At 42.6% G+C, this 20804-nt stretch overlaps 1 protein-coding gene across 3 annotated transcripts; it reads left to right on the forward strand.

The window, feature by feature from the left end:
• Window positions 1–3690: 3690 nt before the first annotated feature.
• Window positions 3691–11975, forward strand: LOC122750072 (zinc finger protein 239-like). Of its 3 annotated transcripts, none has more exons than XM_043996728.1 (5): window positions 3691–4433; window positions 4929–5008; window positions 7080–7175; window positions 9779–9944; window positions 10624–11975. In XM_043996728.1, the coding sequence occupies exons 1-5, from the start codon at window positions 4219–4221 to the stop codon at window positions 11294–11296; spliced, it is 1230 nt and encodes a 409-aa protein (XP_043852663.1). In that variant the 5' UTR covers window positions 3691–4218; the 3' UTR covers window positions 11297–11975. The 3 variants fall into 3 exon arrangements, with proteins under 3 accessions (XP_043852663.1, XP_043852664.1, XP_043852665.1); XM_043996730.1 differs by lacking the exon at window positions 3691–4433 and adding an exon at window positions 6097–6275 and having other exon boundaries at window positions 4786–5008; XM_043996729.1 differs by lacking the exon at window positions 7080–7175.
• Window positions 11976–20804: the final 8829 nt, after the last annotated feature.

Genomic DNA, 20804 nt, shown 5'->3' on the forward strand with positions numbered 1-20804 from the left:
TTAAAGTGTTGAATCTTCAAACCTCCAGAATCTGCTAAGATGTTTTTTTTAGCAGTTCTACAAACTTTAACTAATTATCTGACTTTATTTCTGTAATTCTGACTTAGTCAATGTTGAAATGACAGAAAAAAGTGTTTTGAAGGTTTTTCTTCTTTTCTTATAACTTAATATCCTACAGAAAGCCTAAAGTGGGAGTTAGTCCTGCTTACTGAGACTAATGCTTCAAGTATGAAAGTTCATTAATCTTTCCCAGTGTCCTAAATGCTTTAGCTATAGCCCTTAGAAGTTATTCCGGATAGCTGCATTTGAAATCTTTCAAGGTAACAGAATCTACAAACAACATAACCAGGACATAGACATTCTACAAAGACACACAGACAAAATGACAGGCTGGATACAAACAGATACAAAGCTTGTAGTTTCACACAAATACCACTTAAACAACAAACACAGGCAGCCTTCCACAAAGACAAATTAGACCACAAATTCACAGAGTGTGCAATTATGATCTCAACTTAACTTTAACTGGTTCAATAGAAAGCACACAATTTGCAAATTTTTAGCCAGAGATGTGCTGGAAGCAGAGGTATACAGTTTGCAAATTTAGGTGTGGAGGAGCCTGAGGCACACAGTTATGTGCCAGCATGCTGTGTGTGCCTGGCCTGTTGTTTTCAAACAAACAAAAACAAACAAAACTCCCTAGAGGGTTGGCTAGGTGGGATAAAGCACTGGCCCTGGATTCAGGAGTACCTGAGTTCAAATCAGGCCTCAGACACTTGACAGTTACTAGCTGTGTGACCCTGGGCAAGTCACTTAACCCCCATTGCCCCACAACCCCCCACCCCCCCAAAAAAACCACCAACAACAAAAAACAAAAAACAAAAACCCAAAACTCCCTACAGTTGTGCTGGCATGCTGTTATAAAAGGATATCCATCGGGGGGCAGCTAGATGGTGCAGTGGATAAAGCACTGGCCATTCAGGAGGACCTGAGCTCAAATCCAACCTCAGACACGTGACACTAGCTGTGTGACCCTGGGCAAGTCACTTAACCCTCATTGCTCCCCTCAAACAAAAACAAAAACAAACAAAACAAAAAAACCAAACACCCCCCCAAAAAAACAAACAACGAACAAACAAAAAAACCCCAAAACAAAAAAAAAAACAAAAAATGGGATATCCATCTTACCAGAATGATGAATCAGTGTTTTTTCCTCACAAGGAAAAGTCAGGCTTGATTAAAGATGAGAGCTCTGTATGGACGGGAGCAGGAAGAGGTCTCACAGATTCTCCAGACAAGGAGTAGCTGGACTCTGGAGAAATCTCCAGTGCTGTCTGTTCACTCCCACTGGTTCTGGAAGGTCCAGTTGGCCCAGTTCCATGTCTAATACCACCTCTGTCACCAAAAGGCCAACTAGATCAGAATGGGTCTCTAACCTATGTATAACCAGAGCCTCACAGAATCAGCCAGACAGGTGAGTCAGGAATTAGAAAGTGAGGAAAAAGGCTTGTAAGCAAGGTAGAGCTATAAACACATGTGCTGGGGCCCCACCCTAGTGGGGGTGGGGTGCAGGAGAGGGGGCTGAGGTAGTTTAAGACTAGAAAAGGAGTACAACAAAGCTGTATTTTATCACCTTATTTATTTAACTTATATGAAGATTACATCATGTGAAATGCCAGGGTGGATAAATAAAAAAGCCAGAATCAAGACTACCAGGAGAAATATCAACCATCCCAGATATGCAGATAATACCATTCTGATGGCAGAAAGTCAAGGGGAATTAAGAAGCCTCTTGATAAGGGTGAAAGAGGGTAAAAGCTGGCTTGAAACAACATCCAAAAACCCAGTACCTTGGCAATTAGTCCCATCCATTCCTGGAATATAGAGAAGAAATGGATGAAGTGTCAGATTTTATATTCTCGGGCTCAAAGATCACAGCAGACAGCAACTGCAGCCATGAAATTAAAAGACACTTGCTCCTTGGAAGAAAAGCTATGGTAAATCAGGACAACATACTAGAAAGCAGAGATATTATCTCTATAACACTAAATACTAAAAAGCAGAGACATTATCTCTATAACACTAAATACTAAAAAGTGGAGACATTATCTCAAAGCTATGGTTTTTCTAGTAGCAATGTATGGCTGTGAGAGTTGGACTATAAGGAGAGCTGAGCACAACACAATCAACACTTTTGAATTGTGATGCTGGAGAAGACTTTTGAGAGTCCCTTGGAGAGCAAGATCAAATCAGTCCCTACTTCAAGAAATTAATTCATACTGTTCATTGGAAGGAAGTGTAAGATGAAAGTACTAAGGACGGGAACAACTAAGGGTGTATTAAACTATTTTCCATTTTTTTTACAAGTATTTGTAAAGGAAAAACAAGGCAGTCCTTCCTCTAGACACTTATCTTCTGGAGTTTTTCAAACAACGTTCTCCTTGCTTCTCTCTTTCTTGTCTAGTCTGCTCCACTGAATTTTATATGAACTGATGAAGAGTGAATAAGCAGATATGGAACCTCATGTTACCATAACATATCTAGAAAAGATCACTAGAATAAAGTGAACTATGAATAACTGATACACCACAAAAGTAATATCGAGTTAATTAAAAAGTTCTCTCTCCTCTCACAAAGAGGGGTGGGTAACTACCAGGAGAAAATACCTGATACTTTGTCAAATGCAGTTGAGTCATGGATGTTTTGGATCATTTATTTTTTTCTTTGCAAAAAGCAAAGATTCAGTCTACAAAGTGAGGGAGCAAGGAATATTCCCCGCCCCCCCAATCAGAAATGATAGTTATGCAAAGTGTGAAAATGGATACCTTGATTTGCTTGAGGCCCCCAATTATCCAAGTAATCAGAATAACTGTTATGAGGACTGGCTGTATTGGCTAACATACCAACAATCCTTTGCTTGACTGAGTACACATGGTTGGACTGGCAGGGAACCAATAAATCTGAAGCCACTCAAAGACTTATCTGACTGATGGAAAAGTGACTACGGACATAGCTTATTTATGGTCTTTTTGGAGATAACCTTATCCCTTAACTTTGGAATAATCTGTTTTTTTTTTTTCTGGAGAGATCTTATCAAGACATCTCCTAATAAGACCTTGAACTGAACTGCTTACCACCAAGGAAACTTTTGTGTATCAAAGGCCAGCCACATCCTTGACCCCTGGAATTCCACCCTCCCCCTCCCAATATGACCTACTGACTCATTCCTTTCTAAGCTCACCTTTCCTTCCAAATTCCTTACCTGCCTTCGTTTAGTTTAAACTTTTTTTTCTTCTTTTAGTTTAAACCATATATAAACCCTTGCAATCTGTTATCTAATATCCAATTTAGCAATAGGCAGGATGGTACCCGGGATCATGTCAAAATTTCTTCCCTGCTTAATAAAACCTTTCTTTTAATTTTCACAGGCACTATCTTTCTCTGGTTTTCTTCTGTCTTAGGAAGAAGCGGATTTTAGGTCTCGAGAATTGGGTTTGTTTGGTTTTTTTGCTCTCCAGTTTTCCCCTTTGGGGAAAGAGAGATCTAAACTTCATTAAGAGAGCTTTTGCTTGGATACGTTGGTGCATGTGAAGGAGGGAAGACATCGGCAGGTGGGGTCATCGCAGCAAAGATGCCTTGTGCAGGAAGCCCTGGGACTGAGCCTGGAAGGAACCTTGCGGTGGGCCCGTGAGGAGGCTAGGAGGGAGGGCACCAAGGGTGGAAGGATGGATGGAAGGGAGGGAGAAAGCACGAGCGGGCCCTTTCTCTGGCCTCCAGAGTGCGTCCTGTGCAGTAACAGCGGATGAGAAATCGACCACTTGGTAACTGACACTTAGCACAGTGTCAGGCACTGCTCACGCACGCGCAAAAGCGAGCAAGTCCCAGCCCTACAGGATGACCTACGGCCTCCTGACGCCTTTACACCGGCTGTCCAGCCCTTCTTCTGGGGGAATGACCTCTCCGAGCCTGCCCAGTCTCCGGGGCTCCCTCTCCCCTCCGCCTCTCCGGCCCGGCCCGGCCCGGCCCAGGCAGCAGCTGACCGGAGGTGGAGAGGCTTGGGGTTGAGAGGGCAGGGCAGGAGATCCGGCATCAGAGACCACCGGACGGGCTTCGGGAGCCTCAGGGTCGGCCCTGCTCAACCTGGCCCAGGAAAAATTACCAAACGATGAACCCTCATCTCCCAGCAACGGCCAGGCCAGAACAGGGGCGATCCTGGGCATGCGCACTTACAGGTCCCTGTACTACAACGAAGTACTACAATTCCCAGAAGGCAAAGCGCGAGAAGCGCTTGGCCGATGGTTACAGAAAAGCCGGGCCTCCGACAGGTCTCCGAAGTGTCCTCTCGCTGTTGCTTCTTGTACCACTGTCGGTCTCCATGTGGGTGGGTGGATAGAACCCCTGCGGACTCCCTTTGCGCATGCTGACTGCCGGGGGTGAGCCTTCCGGTGCTTCGCATCCACGGAGAACCGAGCTAAAAGGGGAGCAGGAGGAAGGCCAAGGGAAGAAGGGGCGGGGCTCGGCTTCATCCGAGATCCGGCCTTAGCAGGAGAGTGTTCGGGTGGTCCAGGGCCAGAGAGAGGGGGTGCTGCCCCGCTGCTTCCACTCCCCCCTCCCCCCCCCCCCGCCCTTGCTGGGCAGAAGTCCTCGCTCCGTGTCCAGCCTCCAAGCCTTTGCCTAGTCTCTGCCTTCCCATGTCCGCATTAGATTAGTGCTAACCCCCAACTCGAATATGGGAATCCTTAGATCTCGCCATGAGCTTAACAGTAATAATGATAATGATGAGAATGATAGGAACCGGGGGTTGGAAGAAGCTTTACCCTCTTTCACACACATACTGGTCCGGACATATGATGTAGGAGCCAAGTAGTGAGGGGCCAGAGGGCTTTGCACAGTCCTAGCCCCTCACGTGTTTCCCTTTTTCTCCCCAGGCCTTTGTCCTTTCCCCTCAAGGGCGACTTGTACCAAGGCAGGGATGCTCCCAGTCCTCCTGATAATCCAGCCCTTCCAGGTGAGTGGGAGTGTCCAGTCTCCTTCGGCCAAGACTCCCACACTGTTTAGGCCTATATAGCTATCTATGTTAGTGGTTGTTGCTCTGAATGTAAGATTGTCATCCAGTGACCAGCGAGTGGACACGGTCTTGCAGGTAATCTTGAGGATTTTCCTTCAGAATGTAAAGGAAGAAAGGATTAGTCAATCTATAGGCATTTGTTGTGTCTAATATGGGCTCTACTGTGGTATGCTCAGGGGGTATGAAAACAGAAGTGATAGCGTCTTTCTTATGCGGAATACAGATAAATGTATATTTTTTTAAAAATGGAGTCAGTGACAGCGTGGGGGACTTTGACAACTGAGTATATCTGGGAGGGCTACTTGGAGGAGGTGACACTTGAGCTGAATGGTGTAAATTACTGGAGAATATCTGAGGCTGACGGTGGAATGATATACAATTAGAAAGCAAGCCAACCAATTTAGGTAATAAATAATGAGCTGATTTCAGGTGTGTGATCTGGGAGTTGAGGACTATGAACAGGAATGACCCAGTTATTTAGAAGAGGATAGCCAGGGAGCAAAAGGTGGTGTGATAAGCAAAGGATTATGAATCAGGAATCTGCTCTGACACAAACCATGTGATCCTGAGTGAGCTACTTAGTCTTTTCTGGACTCTGTTTTCTCATCTGTAAAATGAGAATGATGGTATTTCCATTCACCACCAGCCTCACAGCTTTCATTAGGAAAGAATTTTGTAAACCTCTCAACCCAGTATAACTTTGAGGATTATAAGGACTGTAATCTTTGATTTAGAACCCGAAAGGATCATACGGCTCACCTAATCCATACTTTCGTTGTACTCCTGTGGAAAGTGAGACTTAGCTCTGTAAGCCACCCTGGTAATAGATAGGAGAGCCAGAATTTGACCTCAAGTCTTTAGGATTCAATTTTCCTTTGGCCACAACCCGAGCCTTTCTTAACAAGGATTCCCGTTTTTTGTTATGGATCAGAAGCTGTTAGAGATTGAGCTATAGTTGATGTTCCAGAGATTTTTCATGGTACTCTCTGAAGGCTGCAGCATTGTACAGACTGGGTTTTGTCTCCAAGGCTTCTGTGAGGGGCATTCCCTGGGTGAGCGTAAATGCATTTGGCGTTGGAGGAATCAATAACGTTCAGGGATGTGGCTGTGGACTTCACCCAGGAGGAGTGGGGATACCTGGACCCTTGGGAGAAGGAGCTGTACAGGGATGTGATGCTGGAGAATTATGGGCACCTGGTCCATCTGGGTAAGACCAACTTCCCTGGGGGAGACAGAATCTGCCTATGAGAAGGACTTTGTGATTTCACTCAGGAAGTGTCTGGTGTCCTGGAAGTCAAGCAGTTATCGTTTGGCATACAGAGGCCTGAGACTGCTAATCCCTTGGCATCCTGGAGGTGTGGTACTTGTGCCATCTGTTGCCCAGACCTTTCAGTAATTGTACTATCAGCTATTGTCTTAGGAGGAAAAGACACAAAGACAAAACCATCTCATGGAAGGTGTTGGCTTTAGAAAACTGGAAACCAAGGACCTCATTTTGTCAGCCCTGAAGTCACATCTTCCCCGCTCTCTATTTTCATAGGTCTAAGATTAGCCCCAAGAGCTCAAATGCTGATGCCTGAGCACATGAAAAGTTTCCACTTCCTCCCCCTCTACCGGGTGCAATGAATGAATTTTTTTTTTGGTTTTTTTTTTGTTTTTTTGTTTTTTTTAGTGAGGTAATTGGGGTTAAGTGACTTGCCCAGGGTCACACAGCTAGTAAGTGTTAAGTGTCTGAGGCCAGATTTGAACTCAGGTCCTCCTGATTCCAGGGCCTGTGCTCTATCCACTGCACCACCTAGCTGCCCCGAATGAATTTTTAAATGAGTCTAAATCAGTCTTGTGCAGATTCCTCCTTTATTGCTAACAGAACATAGAATACCCATGAGGGGTCATTTGTACTCTGGTCTGTGGACATGCTTTAGCCTTTCCACTTTTTCCACAATAAGAGAGAATTCAAGATTGAAAGCTGAGGGGACTCTTTCCCCGACTCTTTGCTGTTTCTTATGAACAGGACTTGCTGTTTCCAAACCAGATGTGATCTGCCACTTGGAGCAAGGGGAGCCTCCTTGGGGGCCAGAAAGTCAAGTCACAAGGACCAGTTTTCTAGGTGAGTGAGGGATCATCCAGCCCACAGCTCAGCTTATCCATTTGGAGGTCCAAGTGTTAGTGTCGGACAGAGAGCCAGCCTCTGGCCTTCCTTGCTCTCAGGAGGAGAGGAGAGGCCCTCTAGTGGGGTTCCCTCTGAGGGAGCTTTAGCTGCTCCTCAACCAATCCATTTCCTTGACATCTCCCCATTCCTAGTTCCCTCACGTTTTGGATACTGACATTCATCTAATGACTGTTTGGGGGGCATCTAGGCTGGGATGTTGTTTGAAGCTTCTTTTGGGCCAAGATGCCTTGTTTTTGTTGCTAAATGGTCCTTCGCCCAGGAGGTAGTAGGCTTGGGTTTATTCTAGGCCTCCTTGTATTTGTAGTGTTCTAGTTAGATTACTGACCTCCCTTCATCATTTGGCAGCTGATCCCAAATAGGACTTTTGTGATTGCTGATTTACAGTGTGAGATGTGGTCATGTCAGGCCTCCATTCATTCTGGATGTTTGATTTTTTTCCTTTCAGATTGTTGACACTTTGTTCCAAGTGAAGTTTATTTTTTTGCTTCTGAAATGTTTTGGTTGGTACACCCCCATGTTACTGGATTCTTCTACATAGTATCATTCTTATTCCACTCTGTTCACATCGACTGTTCATGAGCATCTGTCCGATAGTAAAAGGTCTTTCATTATTACTCAGTAACATTTTGTCTTTGTATTTAGAGAATCCTTGCATGTGTGTCCAGCCAGGACACCTTTTTAGACTTTTTAGACTTTTTAGACAGCCTTTTTAGGATGTCTGGGGTGACCTGTTCTTGGGGAAGCGACGCTAACTCTTGGTAGTCCCTGCTTCCTTATTTAGATATTCCTTAACTATTTCATTAATAACACTTCAGAACTGGACCAGGAATGAAGCCAAGCTCATTGGCCGAGAAGTTCCCCGCTCCATTCTCTTCTTTGCCTTTTTGGACACGCAAAGTTTGTTCTCCAAAGCTGCTCCAATCTCTGCTGTCCCCCTTTGTCCACCTGGTCTTTCGGCATGTGAGGATGCCAAGGACCTGACCTCAGCAGGGGCATTAACTGTTCGTAGTTTCTTTTGGTCTCTGGTTCCCTCTTGGACATTTTTGCCCTGTGTTTTTCACTGCTTTCTAAGCTACTGCGTTAGTCTTGCCAAGAGGCAAGGATGGCAGATTCAGCTGGAAGGTGGGGTCAGAATCCACATTGTAAGGTAGCGAGAAGGGAGTTGGGAGTGGAAGTGGAGGCTTTGAATGCCTGTGATGACCTAGAAGTAGCTAGTGGCAGGGTGGATGGAACAGTGGGTCTGGATTCAGGAAGACCTGAGTTCAAATCTGGTCTCAGACACTTACTAGCTCTGACTGGACAAGTCATGTAACCTCTGATGGCCTCACTTTCCTCAACTGTAAATTGGGAATCATAACACTCTCTACTTTATGGGAAGATCATTGTTGTGAGATGATCAAATAAGAGAGTCGTGTCTGTAAAGAGTGTAACTTGGTGCTTAGCCCCTTGCTAGGCACATACATGCTTATTCCCCCCTTTCACTCCCTCCATAATGCAGCCCAAGTTAACGGTCACATTCTGGGCTGCCACATCCTGCTGCTTCCTCAAAGCAGGTCTGTAGCGCACTGAAACATCAGGATTGTTTCTTCCAGGTGAACTGCTGTCTCACCAGACTTCCCCTATTTTATGCTTGTCAAGTGGCTATCTTGTGTTCAGTGGGGGTCCTTTTGGATCCTGACTCTTGCTAGTCAGTGTGTGGATTTTCCCTCTTATCTGTGAATTTGGGAAGCATACTGTTTATGATTTTATCCAAGTAATTGATAAAAAGCATTGATACAGCGCAGACTGATGGGAGTACTCCGCTCAAGGACCTCCTGCAGTGGTGACAAAAGAACCACTGACATCTTAGCTTTCGTGTTCATCAAATCACTTCTGAATCCGTCAAATTGTATTATAACCTAATCCACATCTCTCCGTCTTCTCCAGAAGAAGAGTACGAAATCCTTCGTTAGCTATTTGGTAAAATTTCAAGAGAAGTATACGTATAGCATTTCCTTTCTCCTCCAGCTTAGTAACTCATTAAAACTTCAGTCCAACCTTCTATTCAACGCAGGAATCTTCTTCATGTCATTTTTAAGTGATGGTTTTCTTGCTCCTTAATTGTTTTCAATTTTCTTTCATTGTAGAGAATCAGGATGGCTCCTGCCAAAACCCCCATTAGGATGGAAAGTAGGAGAAGCAGCTTTGAGTTACATTTCTGATACAAAGTAGTTGTGGGACTTTGGGAAAGTTACTAAATCCAACCTCGATTTCTTTCTTTGGGAAAATGTCATAACTGACCAGATTCCTGCCTCCCACAGTTGGGAGGTTAAATGTAAAAGTAGAAATAACAACACAGATACATAGTGGTGGAACTGTTTGTTTGCTTCCTTCAAGTTTGACACTATCATTTCTTCCTGGAGGAAAAAGAAATAAGTTATCTCTATCTCTATCTCTATCTCTATCTCTATCTCTATCTCTATCTCTATTTCTCTATCTCTCTATCTATATAGAAGGTGGCAATGGAAGGAAGGATATGTACATTTAAAATTTGTTTTCAGATTGGGAGGATATTCCTGAAAGCAAGGATTCCTGTCCAAAGCTGGGCATTTCTGTCGAACCTTCATCCCAGGAAGAATGTGCAAAGGTTCATCTCTTTGTCTCAAATCTGAAAAAAGCTTTGGGAGGTAATGCCAGTTTACAGAACACTGAGGAGAAATATTCTTGGTAAGTAACAGTGAGTGGAAGTCAAACTTACCATAAAATGAGAGGCCATGAGTGTGGTAAATAAGGTAGATGTTTGAGTTGTAAGGCCACTGCTTTTTTTTTTTTTTTTTTTTTTACAATAGAAGGTTCCTTATAGGGAAAATAGTGTCAAATATGTGATCCATTAAGGAAAAAGACTGTCAGTATTCACACTGAAGTAAATGTAATAGAATCTAATCCAATAAAATGTTTCCTCTTTATAAGAGATGTGGGAAATCCTTCAGTTCTCAATTTGACCTTGAACATCAGGGATTGTATCCTAGAGAGAAATGAATATGTAAAAGCCTTTCCCCACATCCCCTCCATCAATTGCTCTCAGAGTATCTGCACTGGAAAGAAACCTATGAATTTACATTTATGTCTGATAGCTTTTCCCCAAAGGTATATGGAGCTTATTGTTAATATTAGAGCCCAAGGGGCAGCTAGGTGGCACAGTGGATAGAACACTGGCCCTGGATTCAGGAGGACCTGGGTTCAAATCCAGCCTCAGACCCTTGACACTTACTAGCTGTGTGACCCTGGGCAAGTCACTTAACCCCAATTGCCTCACCAAAAAAAAAAAAATTAGAGCCCAAGCTTATGAATATAATCAGTGTAGTAAGGCTTCCCATTACCACCCATTCCTTCTTTCTTGCCATAGGATTCATTTTGGAATGAATAAATGTCTCATCTGTGGCCTGTCCCTCTACAACAAGGCAAGCCTTATTCGACACGTGAGAATTCATACTGGAGAGAAACCTTATAAATGTAATGAATGTGGGGATGCTTTCTGTGAAAGTGTGATCCTTGATGTTCATCAAAGAATTCATAGATCTTTTGAATGCCATGAATGTGGGAAGACCTTCTGCTCAAAGGTTGGAGTTACCCGTCATGAGAAAATTCATACTGGAGTAAAACCTTATGGATGCCACGAATGTGGGAAGTCCTTCCTTCAGAGGTCCTATCTTACTCAACATGTGCAGATGCATACTGGGGAGAAACCTTTTAAATGTCACGTGTGTGGGAATGCCTTCCTGCGGAGGACAGGTCTTAAGGAACACGTGAGAATTCACACTGGAGAGAAACCTTATAAATGTAAAGAATGTGGGAAGGCCTTCTCTGCCAGGAATTGTCTTTATTTGCATATGAGAGTACACACTGGAGTGAAACCTTACGGGTGTCACATGTGTGGGAAAGCCTTCTCTTCCAGGAATGATCTTACTCGACATGTGAGAATTCACACTGGAGAGCGACCTTATGAATGTCACCAGTGTGGTAAGGCCTTCAGCCAGAGAGGATCCCTGACTCGACATAAGAGAATCCATACTGGATAGTGACCTTAAGAGTCTTAGACATCATCAAGTCTCTGTTCAATTCAATTATTAAGCATCTGTGATGTACAAAGCACTGTGCTAAGCCCTTAGGGCTACAACCTTAAACATGAAAGTCATTGTCTTCCAAATAGAAGTAAAAACCAAGTAACATAAGGAATGTGATAAATGTGAGAATATCTTCCACTGGAGCCTACAGTATATGGGCTAGTCCAAAATAATTCACACAGGGGAGAAGTGTGCATGAAATGGACATGAGAAAGATTTCAGCAAGAACATAGAATTTCAGGGTTAGGAGGAAGCTCCATAGCATCTAGTGCAGCCAATATGTGAGAAAGAATTCTACCTATCCCCTCCTTGAGAAAGGGTCCCATAGATCTTGTTTTCGAGATAGCCAACAAGTAGGAAAACTTACTGCTTGACAAGACAGCCTGTTCTAGACTGGGGAAGCTCCAATGCTTAGGAATTTCCTCAGTTTATCAAGCGTCCATTTCTCTTTCCCCCTTCAACTCATTTCTCTTCCTTGGGCCTTTGGCTACCAAACAGGAAAAGTTTGATGCCTTTTACATGTGACAGTCCTTTAAGTACTTGAAGACAGCTGTTGTGTGTGTAATTTAAGATTCTAAATGTGGATTCTAATCTGTTCCCCCAGTTTGGGGGAAACTGACTAAAAATCACTGATAAAACGAGTTTAGGTTTTTAAGGGTTTATTGGAAAATAGAAAGAAAAAGATTGAGAACAGAATTCCAACAGCCTGGCATTCCTATCTTTCCTCAAATTTCCTGTGAAGTCCTCTGCCGCCACCACCATCAAGTCCGGAAGCCAAAAAAGGCCAGCGCTCTCTGCGCAGGCTCCCCTTTCCTCCTTCCTGTCTCCTCCCAGACCATAGGAGGCTCCTCCAGTTGATTGGCTGGTAGACTTGATAGACAGCACCCATGAGCAAACGTCATTTCCTGACGCCAAGGAAAAGCCACAATGCCTCTGAGGCATTTTCCTCATGGTGGAGCTTTCCCACAGCAAGTCTCCAGTAGGTGGCGTCATTCCAATCATTACATGTGTCCTCCCAAGGCCTTCTCTTTTCCAGGAGGAATGCTCTCCAATTCTTTAACCATTCCTCCTGTATCATGAACTTACCTGACCTGCTTGGCTTCTTTTAGCTTCTTTTTATCCTACTCACGAAAAGAGGATTCAGACTAATAGGAAATCTCATGGTTTAAGTTTTTCCCTATCTACTTTTCCTCAACATTTCTTCCAAATTCTCTATCGTCGTTTGACCACAAGAAGGAGAGTTTGGTTTTCATTTCTTTTTTCTTTTTCTTTTTCTTTTTTTTTGTGTGTGTGTGAGGCAATTGGGGTTAAGTGACTTGCCCAGGGTCACACAGCTAGTAAGTGTCAAGTGTCTGAGGCCGGATTTGAACTCAGGTACTCCTGATTCCAGGGCTGGTGCTCTATTCACTGCGCCACCTAGCTGCCCCAGTTTTCATTTCTAAATAAGAATCAGGTATTACAACCTAACTTTTTTCTTCTTCTTCTTCTTTTTTTTTTGGCAGGGCAGTGAGGGTAAAGTGACTTGCCCAGGGTCACAGCTAGTAAATGTCAAGTGTCTGAGGCTGGATTTGAACTCAGGTACTCCTGAATCCAGGGCTGGTGCTTTATTCACTGTGCCACCTAGCTGCCCTCGAACTCAGGTCCTCTTGAATCCAGGGGCAGTGCTTTATTCACTGTGCCACCTAGCTGCCCCTACGACCTAACTTTTAAAAGAATGTCCAAGATCACATACTAAGAAAATGGTGTATTAAACATTTCCTTCAGTCTTCACTAACTCACAAAAGAAAAATCGTGTGCTATATGGAAAGCAATTACAGCTGATTCCACAGGAGAAAAAAGATCTCTAACAAGGTAAAGGCTTTAGGAATTGATACCAGAGAAAACTAATCTTCAAAGCTGCCACTGAGTACCTCATTCTGAGCCCCCTTCAGATTTTGCAGAAGTTTGGAGTCCACAAGTAGGTAATATTGCATACAATGTATGATTCGTGTTGGTGTGTCAATCAGTTTTGTTGAATTTTTCCCCCTCTTCCGCTTCAAAAAAATTATTTTAAAGGTTGACTTTTGGGGGGGTCGGCTAGGTGGTGCAGTGGATAAAGCACTCTCCCTGGATTCAGGAGGACCTGAGTTCAAATTTGGCCTCAGACACTTGACACTTACTACCTGTGTGACCCTGGCCAAGTCACTTTCCCCATTGCCCTGCAAAAAAAAAAAAGGTTGACTCTTGGGAAGGGCAAGGTAGAGAGGTGCAGGGAGATATTTAGACTATGAAAAATGAAAGATTTTAATAAAATTTTATTTTTAAAAAGTGAATGGGCTAAGCAATACAATAAAGTGAAAAAGAATGGCAGAATAGATAAAATGAAACCCCTCAATATGTTGTTTACAAGAAATACATCTAAAAAGAAAACATAGAAAAAAATTGATGTTATTCGATGTGAGTTCCATCTTTGGTTCTCAAAACCCCTTGACATCATCTTCCACTCTCTAACAAGGAGGTGACTCTTTTCTTTCTTTCTTTCTTTCTTTTTTTTGCTTCTTGCTGGTGATCTTTATTAGAAACAATAGAATATGTAATATAAACTCACTCATGCTTCTACTGTACTTTTTTTTTTTTTTAGTGAGGCAATTGGGGTTAAGTGACTTGCCCAGGGTCACACAGCTAGTAAGTGTTAAGTGTCTGAGGCTGGATTTGAACTCAGGTACTCCTGACTCCAAGGCCAGTGCTCTATCCACTGCACCACCTAGCTGCCCCTCTACTGTACTTTCTAATTTTTAATCTGCTTTCCTCATATCACTTGTACAATTAAATGCTACTGTCTTTCTTTAGCAGATGAAGTAACTGAGGCAGAGAATTTCAAGGTCTTGCCTATAACCAAAAAGCTTTGCAGTGATAAAACCCATATTTGAAGCTAGATCTCCTAGTTTTAAATTTAGTGAGGTTTCCTTGGAACTAGAACCCTGTGTTCCTAGATAGCTGGGCAGTGTTCTACCCACTGTAAAAAGCTGCCTAGCTTCGATGTCTGTGAAATGACTTAGTGAGGGTCATTCAGCTTTTTGAAGAAGCTTGACCCCTTCATTAAATCATCACTCACACTAGCCAGAGGAGGTGACTCTTCTTGCCAAGTCCAACCCCTTGGATAAGCTACTTCCTTTCCTGTTGCCTTCAAATATTCCCATTGCCACCATTAAAAAACAAAAAACCTTAACTAGAGCCTGCCATCTTCTCAACCTTTCAATGCTATATCTCTTCTCCACCCAATTTCCTTGAAAAACTTGTCTGTACTCGCCGTTTTTGCTTTTCTTACCCCTCAGCTCCATGCAAACCATCTTTCAGCTTTATCACTGTACTCAAAATGGTTCTCTTGAATTACCAATGATTTCTTATTTGCTAAATCTGATGGCTATTAGTCTTAATTCTCCTGTCCCCCCATCCCTATCCTAATTTTTTTTAACCTATCTGCTGTATTTTACACTATTAATCACCCATTCCTCCTGAATACCCCCTTTTCCCCTCTGGATTTTGGTGACACTACTCTCCTGCTTTGCCCCTATATATCTGACCTCAGTCTCCCTTTCTGACTCATCATACATGATGTCCCAAATTGTGGGTGTTCACCAAGTTTTTAACCTGAGTCCTCTTTCCCCTATACATCCTTCTTCTTTGGTAACCTCATTAAGTTATGACTCTGAGAGTCCTAGGGGTAACCCTTTTTGTGTTTGTGTGGACAGGTGGTGGTAGCCACAGTGGCATTACTCTTCTGTTACCAGTTGTAGCTCATATGTTTCCTGTTTACACAACATCAGTTAATATGAACTAACAAATTGTGGTAAACATTTACTTAATGATAAGGTGATACCAGGGACATAACAGTACAGTTATTTAATGGAAAGCAAATGCAATGACAAGCCAAACATCACTGTCCACAAAGAAACCTGGGTCACACTCTCCCATCCATATGAAATGTCCATGGGGCAGAATGGGCACACTTATTGAAACTTAGCCAGAAGGGAATAAACATTTTATAGCACTGACTCCATGCCATACTGTTTTGAGTGCTACACAAATATCCCATTTGATCCTCACAACAGCCTTTCGAGATAAGTGCTATCATCTGTCTTTTACAGTTAAAGAAACTGAGGAAGACAGGTTAAGTTGTCCAGGGTCACATAGCTAGTAAGTGCCTGAGGCTGGATTTGAACTCAGATCTTCCTGATTCTAGACTCAGCCCTCTCTTTACTGTACTACCTAGCTACCTAGAAGACACATGACTAAGTAAAATCCATGTGCGGAGGGCAATTTATAACTCTGGACTTCTAAGAATGTTCTGTTTCTATTTTGGAATGGTCTGTGCCACATGAAGTCATTTCTTTGATAACCACTTACCCTTCGGTCTCCACTATTCCTGGACAAATTAACCCTGCAGCTCTCAAAAAAAAAAATGAAAGTAACAGCCTCTTTTAACTTCCAAGGTGCTAAGTTATAGTATATAGTATAGTACAAGCAATTCCCACAAGCCGGAGAACTGCAAAGCTCAGATTGTCTCTGAGCATCACAAATACAAACAGCCAGCTCTTCATTCAACAGTTACACACAGGGTCATGCAGCAAGTAAGTGTCTGAGGCCAGATTTGAACTCAGGTCCTCCTGAATCCAGGCCCAGTACTCTATCCACTATGCCACCTGGCTGCCCCCTATATTTGGCACTCAATACTTTTTAAAAAAAGCTTACTTTCTCAAACTGTAGATGGGATTGAAGGGAAATAGCTCAATCTTCAGTAGAGTTCTGCTTTCTTCCAATTGCCAGGCTCCTAGCCTTTTTTCCCCAGTTGGTTGGTTGGTTGCTGTCCTTTGTTCTCACAGAGGACCAAAATGACATCACTATGTTGGAATCAAGATACAGTGTCTGACTGGCTGATCAAACAAACCAATATGATCTCGGAAGGCTCTACTACAGTTTGGGCACAAATCGTCCACATGAACATTTAGAATGGAGATGTCTCTAAATTTGCACATCTCATGTTTCTTTTGAGCTACTGCAATTCTGCTTTGTTCATAGAACACAGTGCCTACTTTGAAGTGGGCATCCTATTCTGGGTGTCCCTTTGCTAGTGTCTCCCATGTCATGCAATCAATTCCAGAGTTCTTCAGAGAGACCTTGAGAGTGTCCTTGTATGGATTCTTCTGACCTCTGTGACAGTACTTGTCTCGTGTGAGTTCTCCATAAAATGGTCTTTTAAGCCAATTTATGTTTGGCATTGGAACAATGTGGTCAGCCTATCAGGGTTGCATTCTCTATGGTAGAGTGAATCCTTGACCATTTTACTCAAGAAAGGACCTTGGTGTCTGCTACCTTATCTTGTGAGGTGATCTTTAGAATCTTCCTGAGACAATTTAAATGGAAACAATTCAGTTTCCTGGCACAGCACTGGTAGACTGTCCAGGTTTCATAGACATACAACAATTCGGTCAGCACAATGGCCCTGTAGAGCTTCAGTTTGGTAGTCGGTCTAATACCTCTTCTCTCCCATATTTTCCTTCGGAGTCTCCCAAACACTGAGCTATCTTTGGCCATGTGTGTGTCAACCTCATCATCTATATGTACATCCCTGGAAAGCATACTGCCAAGTGAACTTATCCACAGCATTCAAAATTTCTCCATTTTTTATTTAGAATTTTATTTTTTTCCCAAATTACATGTAAAAACAATTTTTAACATTGATTTTTAAAACTCTGTGTTCCAAATTATCTTCTTTCCTTCCTCCCCACCTCCCTTAAGAATGCAAGCAGGGGGGGCAGCTAGGTGGCACAGTGGATAGAGCACTGGCCCTGGATTCAGAAGGACCTGAGTTCAAATCCAACCTCAGACACTTGACACTTATTAGCTGTGTGACTCTGGGCAAGTCACTTAACCCCAATTGCCTCGCAAAAAAAAAAAAAAAAAGAATGCAAGCAGGGGCAGCTAGGAGGTGCAGTGGATAAAGCACTGGCCCTGGATTCAGGACTCCCTGAATTCAAATCCAGCCTCAGACACTTGACACTTAACTAGCTGTGTTTCCCTGGGCAAGTCACTTGACCCTCATTGCCCTGCCAAAAAAAAAAAAAAAAAAAGAATGCAAGCAATTCAATATGTTATACATGTGTAGTCATTTAAAACATTTCCACATTAGTCAGAATGTGAAAACAGACAAAAAAAACCTTTAGAAAAAGGAACTAAAAAAAGATTACACTTCAATCTGTATGCAGGCACCATCAGTTCTTTCTGTGGAGATGGATTACATTTTTCTTAAGTCCTTCAGATTTGTCCTGGATCATTGCATTGCTGAAAATAGCCAACACATCCACAGCTGATCATCTTACAATATTGCTGTTACTTTGTATACAGTACATTTCGCTTTGCATCAGCTCATCTAAGTCCAGGTTTTTCTGATAGCATCCTGCTCATCATTTCTTATAGAAAAATAGTGTTTCATCATAATTTCATCCCACAATTTGTTCAACTATTCCCCAGTTGATGGGCATTTCCTCAATTTCGAATTCAGCTTTTTGATTTGTATCTCTTTTTGGAGACCAGCCCAGTATTGGTATTACTAAGTCAAAGCCTACTTCTCTTTCAACCAATTGATTCCAGTTATAGCAGCTTATTTGAAGTATCACTTTGTGAATTTTAAACTTTTAAAGTCTAAAAACAGTCAGACACAAGTGCGTTGGGTGGCCTTGGTTCTCTGTAGCCTTGGTTATTTTTCTACTCTCAAAGCATCTCATCCATTCTTATGAGGGGCATTTTTCAATCATCTTTAGTCTCTCTCCTCACATTTTCATTTTTTTATTTTTTGCGGGGCAATGAGGGTTAAGTGACTTGCCCAGGGTCACACAACTAGTAAGTGTCAAGTGTCTGATTCTGGATTTGAACTCAGGCCCTCCTGAATCCAGGGCCAGTGCTCTATCCACTGCACCATCTAGCTGCCCCTCTCCTCAAATTTTGATGGAAGAATTTTTAATCTTTTTGGGGTAATGTTCCAAAACTCTGCAATCTTTCAGTGGCCAGTCTGCTTACCCATGAAGGAGCTGGTACTGTATGAGAAAATAAAATATTGATTTTATATCATATTTGATTCCATTCTGAAACTGATTCTATTCTGTAGGTGCCTGAGCTATGTTTCTTTGGTATAGGGTTAAATTGAGAAGTTCATGAATCCAGAAGTTCAATTTCCCTTTCTGAGTTGTTTCAAAGTTGTCTCCCTAAAAATCATTTTAATTGAAAGAAAAATGTTATCTCTATGACTAGCTGCCCTTGTACAATTAAAAAAAATCTGTTATCCTTGAAGGGTGCCAGGGGATGCCAGGGATTATGGTCTGCTTTCTCTGTAACACTGGCTGCCCTTCAAGAAAGTCTGGCTTGGTATCACAGTAACAACTAGCCACGCAGATAGACAACACCAGTATGCTTTCCCTAGCAACAAGATGGGAGGGGCTGTTGCTAGCCCTGTACTCCAGACTTCTATCCAGTCATATTGTTTTCTATCACCTGTGACCTTTCAGATTTTGTTGTTGTTGTTCAGTTGTGTCTGACTCTTCATGACCCTATGTGGGGTTTTCTTGGCAAAGTTAATTGGTTTGCCATTTCCTTCTCCAGTGTGTCCCTGTTTTAATAGCAGTTAAGTGACTTGCCCAGGGTCACAACTTGTAAGTGTCTGAAACTGAATTTGAAGTCAGATCTTTTTGACTCCAGGCCTCTACCCATGGTACCACCTAGCTGTCCCTTCAGACTTTGTAACCAATCATTGTTTTCCATCTGTGATGCTTCCTGTTCTTTGTACTTCTCAAAAATATATGAAGGCTAATAAGTCCCACCTCATGGTCTTTTTTGATTTACTGAGGAGCTGATTGGCAATTGTTAGCCCTACCAATAAATTGAATGTGCTCAGAACTTTGTATCTCAGTTTATCTTAATTTCAGTCACTACACTGACTGCATATTGACAAATACATCCTTGCCAGCCTTTCTTTCTTAGGTGTGCTCTATTCTTGGCTAAGAATCTTTCATCTATGATCCAAAAGTAAAAATCCCCATTCTTGGGTACCATTTTCTTTGCCAACTGTTCACTTCATAAATTAATGTTTTCTTTCCTTTGCCATTGTAAGGTGGAGTTGAAACCACCCCATTTTAGCTCTGATACCATGACTAAGTAAGAACATCTTTTGATTCAATCAAACAAAACTGTGTGAATAGGGCCTGTATACCTCCTTGAATCAATCAAAAGAAACTGCTATACCCTAAGGAATTTGCATAAAAAGAAGCTATCTTAGAACAAGAGGGAGTAAGTTCTGGATTTGAGAAGTCATAGCAATCACAGCATTCCATAAAAATAAAGGGAAGGGGGGCTGTGAGGTGGCGCAGTGGATAAAGTACCAGCCCTGGATTTAGGAGGACCTGAGTTCAAATCTGGCCTCACACACTTGACATTTACTAGCTGTGTGACCCTGGGAAAGTCACTTAACCCCCATGGCCCCCTCCTCCCCAAAAAAGAATAACAGCTGTTGACAAGAAGTGAGATAATGAGGAAAGTCACTGACCCTATAGGTAGAGGAGAAGAGCCAGGCTGAGGGAAGTCCTAAGTAAAGATTGGCTCTTCCCAACTTTATCTCTTGGTTCTTATCCATAGGTTCTATGTTATGATCTGATGTTTCATTTTTCAACTATTTCCAGTAAGCTAAATTTTGTCTAACCCACCAAGAAAACAAAGATTAATGAGAGATGGATATAGGTAGGGACGTGCATAGAGTGCTGCTCCTGGAGTCAGGAATTCAACATAGATTGAAAAGAGGAGGCACAGGGTAGATGCATTGCAACTCCCAAAGTTAGGGCTTATGGCATGGATTCTGAGATAGCAAAGAAGAATGAGAAGGAGCAATCAGGTAGAAGGAGAACCAGGAGAGAGTAGCAGTATTCAAATCCAGAGAGGAGAGAGTATCTAAGAGGAGAAGGTGTTTAAAAATGTTGAAAGCAGCAGAGATGAAGAAGGATGAGGGCAGAAAGGATCAAAGAGAGCAATTTCTCTTGAGCAATGAGGTCAGAAGCTAGATCACAAAAGGTAACAAATCAGAGAAGACAAGGAGAGAATGAACATAGATGATTTTTCCCTAGGAATTTGAGAAAGAGCAGAGATGTAAGATAATAACTTGTGGATATAATTGGGCCAAGTGAAAGGTTTTTTTAAGGGTGGGGGAGAGTTGAGCATGTTTGAAGGTAGCAGAGAAAGAACCAATAGTTAGGGGACAGTAGAAGAATAGCATGGGGAGGGGACACTCAAAGAAGAGAGGAAGCAATGGGGTCAAGGCCACACATAGAGGTGATGGTCTTAGCAAGGAATTAGGCCTTCTTATTGTCAGAGACTAGGAAAGGAGAGAGTGGGGATGATGTCAAGGGATTTTGAAATGAAGAAAAGAGGACTCATGGTAAAT

Source organism: Dromiciops gliroides, chromosome 3 (assembly GCF_019393635.1).
Source record: "Dromiciops gliroides isolate mDroGli1 chromosome 3, mDroGli1.pri, whole genome shotgun sequence".
Lineage (NCBI taxonomy): Eukaryota > Metazoa > Chordata > Mammalia > Microbiotheria > Microbiotheriidae > Dromiciops > Dromiciops gliroides.

Bases quoted from the DNA above. Each gene is read 5' to 3' on its own strand.
- LOC122750072 (XM_043996728.1), top strand. From the start codon at position 4,219: ATGCGCACTTACAGGTCCCTGTACTACAACGAAGTACTACAATTCCCA. The intron at 4,434-4,928 runs GTGAGCCTTCCG...TTTTCTCCCCAG, and splicing joins GCGCATGCTGACTGCCGGGG to GCCTTTGTCCTTTCCCCTCA. The intron at 7,176-9,778 runs GTGAGTGAGGGA...ATTTGTTTTCAG, and splicing joins CACAAGGACCAGTTTTCTAG to ATTGGGAGGATATTCCTGAA.